This window comes from Vigna unguiculata, chromosome 3, assembly GCF_004118075.2.
Source record: "Vigna unguiculata cultivar IT97K-499-35 chromosome 3, ASM411807v1, whole genome shotgun sequence".
Classification (NCBI taxonomy): Eukaryota; Viridiplantae; Streptophyta; class Magnoliopsida; order Fabales; family Fabaceae; genus Vigna; species Vigna unguiculata.
In genome coordinates, this window is record NC_040281.1 from 26,865,964 (window position 1) to 26,869,322 (window position 3,359).

Genomic DNA, 3,359 nt, shown 5'->3' on the forward strand with positions numbered 1-3,359 from the left:
ATAATAGTAATATTTTAATAACAAATAATTTTTAGTTTTATAAATTGATATTCAAATTTTTTTACTATAGTTATTAATAATTATTGATAACTAATTTTAAATACATGACCAATTATATTTTTTTATTCATAATAGTAATTATTTCATTAATAAATAATTTTAATTTTTTAAATTAATATCTAAATTAATCATTATTATTATTATTAATTATTGATTACTATTTAAAATTTTTCTTGTAGTAAATCATATTAAAAATAAAATATTCATTTTAAATTACTCATAAATATATTAATACATGTGTATGTCACTTATGTTTTTAACATTTTTTCAAAAGGTGAAAAATTAAAACAATTTATAATTATTTTAGGCGAGTTTTAAATATTTAAATACAACACCATCATTATACATTTAAAAATTTAAGAGTTGTGAAATATCTAAAAGGCTGTTTAATTATTCTCAGTTTTTTTATAAAAATACATGTTAAACTTGACAAATGTATTTTTTCTCCAATAGCGTAAGATTTATCACATATATTTAAAACATAGAATCATTCAAATTATTTTAAAAATATTTACAAAAAATTAAATAAAAATACACTTAAATACATAAATTTTCTATAAAAGGAAAGAAAAAGTTAAATAAATATAATTAGCGGACAACTTGTAGCCATGCATGATACAGATTCTCATCTGTTTGTTAGTTACAAAAAGGAAAATCTCGTTTAAATTAAATGCAAATATTAATTTAAATATTTGTTTTTATCTGAGAAAAAAGAAATCCTATTTGCAATCTAAATATCTTAATAGAGAATATGGTCATAATTTTTGAGGTTCGGTAATCGAAAAATCTAGATCTATAGAGTACAGACTGTATACATTATATTATATTTTTTAATATAAAACGCTTTACAGACAAGATTATTTGGCAAAAACGATTTCCTTTTACACAAAATACCAAATCAACAACTGTAACTTTTTTTCTAAAATAGCCCTTAATTTATATTCAGCAAATTCATTCTGAAAAAAGAATTAATATAGACATTATATTTCCAAATATTCGAAAACAAAATTTTCCAAATTCAAAAACATTCTTCTTCAGTCACTGATTCATTGACATTACTGTTTTTTGAATTATTTGTTCCAAACACTTTCAGTTTGATAACAAAATAAAAACAAACAAGCCGTCAAATTAGAATAAAATAAATCGAATAGAAGAGAGGCATCAACTATAATTACGTTGGCAGCAACCACAACCAATAGAAACTTTTCCCCACCACTCAACCATGTCTCGGCGTACTCAGGCGCCGCCGCCGCCGCCGCCGCGGCCACTTTATAAGCAGCAGTCGTGGTCGCCGGACACGATTCGGGACGAGGCGTGGCAACGGCGAAAGGACAACCACAACATGAGCCGTGAGAACTGGCGGCGCCTCCGGCCGAGCAAGAGCCTGTCGGAGGACGACATGGAAGAACTGAAGGCGTGCATCGACCTAGGGTTTGGATTCAGTTCGGTCGAAATTGATCCGAAACTGTCGGATACCATCCCCGCTTTGGAGCTATACCTTGCTGTAAATAAACAGTACAACCACCACAGCATCTCTAGGTCCTCCTCTTCGTCTTCCCTCGTCTCCGACAGCGATATTTCGAGCCCCACCACCATTTTCGATGCAGGTAATTCCCCTCTTCGTAAATTCATTTTAACTAGCTTTTCTTCTTGATTCAATCATTTTGTCATCACAATTGCTTGTCATTCTACAAATTTAATTCGTAACAGTTTTTCATTCTACAAATTTATTGATCGCTTTTTTATGGCTGATTCTCGTTAGAAATTTGATTGATTAATCGTCTTTTTACTGTTAACCAGACTTGAACTTCAAATAATGTTTAAGTAGACTAAGGGGGTTGAGTTGGGTATCACTAACCGATGACAATTTCTTAAATTTAAATTTGTTCGAGTAGTCATCATTCGTAGTCTCATTTTTCTTTTTTGTATGAATGTGTGTTTGATTGCAGCTACAATTTCATTCAATGGACAATTTTTTTCTTTCTTTCAGAAAATTCCTTAGAGATTAGAAGTTTGTTTATCATAAAATTGGGTTTAAACAAAAGTTCTACATTGTAACCCATATTATGGTTTTCTACTGATTCTCATTTGTGAGGAAAAAAATGCCATTAATGCGGTTGTTTCGTAAAATTAGGAATGAATAAAAATTCTGGCAGTTTTGTCGGGGAAAAAGATTACACAAATTTGATTTTTAGGTTTTTGCTGCGTTGGTTATTGTGTAGGGGATGATTTGGCTGTGAAGAAGACTCGGTTGAAGCAATGGGCGCAGGTTGTTGCATGTGCTGTGAGGGAATCTTCTTCGTCTTCATCTTCGGGTTCATACCCTTCCGACCAGGTTAATTAGGAGCTGAATACCTGAAGCCTGCAGGAACAACACAAGACCAGTGTGAATTAAATTGGACTCTAATTTGTTCATAGATAGTCTTTGGTGGTTTCTTTCAAGATTTTGAATGCTAATGTTAATTGCTTGTATTTGGTATTTTGTTTTTTGCTAATGTAATTGTAGCATGGATGAGCTAATATGCATTCTCAGACTCTAAACATCAGTTGTTTTTAATTTGGGTTCTTTAGGAGATGGCTAGATATCCGTGAGGTTGAATTTAGGTTGATTGACTGGTTGGTGATTCTTTTCAATGTTTTCTGGTTCTGTTGTTGTGGTATCCTTCAGGTCCAATAGATCAGACACCAATTCTTTTCAGTATAAATATTTTTAATAAACGTTGAAGTGTTTTATTGTCCATCTAGTTCCTGTTTTTTCTTCCTGTTTTTTCTTCTGTTGGTGTTCTTATTGTTTGGATAGTTTCATGGTTGCTCACTGGAATCACTAATTGGTTGCATAACAGAGGAAAGGAAAATAGACAGCTCTTTCTTTTTTCCTCTTATCAGGAACCAAGAATAAGATGACACTTTTTCACCCTTAATTGCTTCTTACATCTTTCAAAAATTTTACCATTTCTGAAAATGGTCATATGACATATTAAAAAGTTTCTTTTTTACATATTTTGAAAGTATTCTGGGAAAGAAAAATATTGCAGAATGATGATTATAAAATGCCATGAAATATATCATCCAAATTAAATTTATATGCAAGTCAGATTGATGAGTCTGAAATATTCTATATAAAAAGATTTATTAACACCAAATAAAGTTTGTATAGAAATTTAAAATCTATTTTGAAATATTCTTTTTAGAACTATAGAAATTAAAACTTTTCATAAATTTTTTGTTTTAGTTTTTTCGAAAAAAATTTCTGGAAAATAGTATCATCCGACAAGGTAGAGCAGCGGGTGGGAAAAAAT

The 3,359-nt window shown here is 30.4% G+C and overlaps 1 protein-coding gene across 1 annotated transcript; it reads left to right on the forward strand.

The window, feature by feature from the left end:
• The first annotated feature begins 1,200 nt into the window (after positions 1–1,200).
• LOC114176795 lies at positions 1,201–2,798 on the forward strand. Its single transcript, XM_028061956.1, has 2 exons — positions 1,201–1,667; positions 2,283–2,798. The coding sequence occupies exons 1-2, from the start codon at positions 1,283–1,285 to the stop codon at positions 2,402–2,404; spliced, it is 507 nt and encodes a 168-aa protein (XP_027917757.1). The 5' UTR covers positions 1,201–1,282; the 3' UTR covers positions 2,405–2,798.
• The last annotated feature ends 561 nt before the right edge of the window (positions 2,799–3,359 follow it).

Coding starts and splice junctions, on each gene's coding strand:
- LOC114176795 (XM_028061956.1), top strand. CDS start 1,283: ATGTCTCGGCGTACTCAGGCGCCGCCGCCGCCGCCGCCGCGGCCACTT. Junction 1,668..2,282: donor CACCACCATTTTCGATGCAG/GTAATTCCCCTC, acceptor GTTATTGTGTAG/GGGATGATTTGGCTGTGAAG.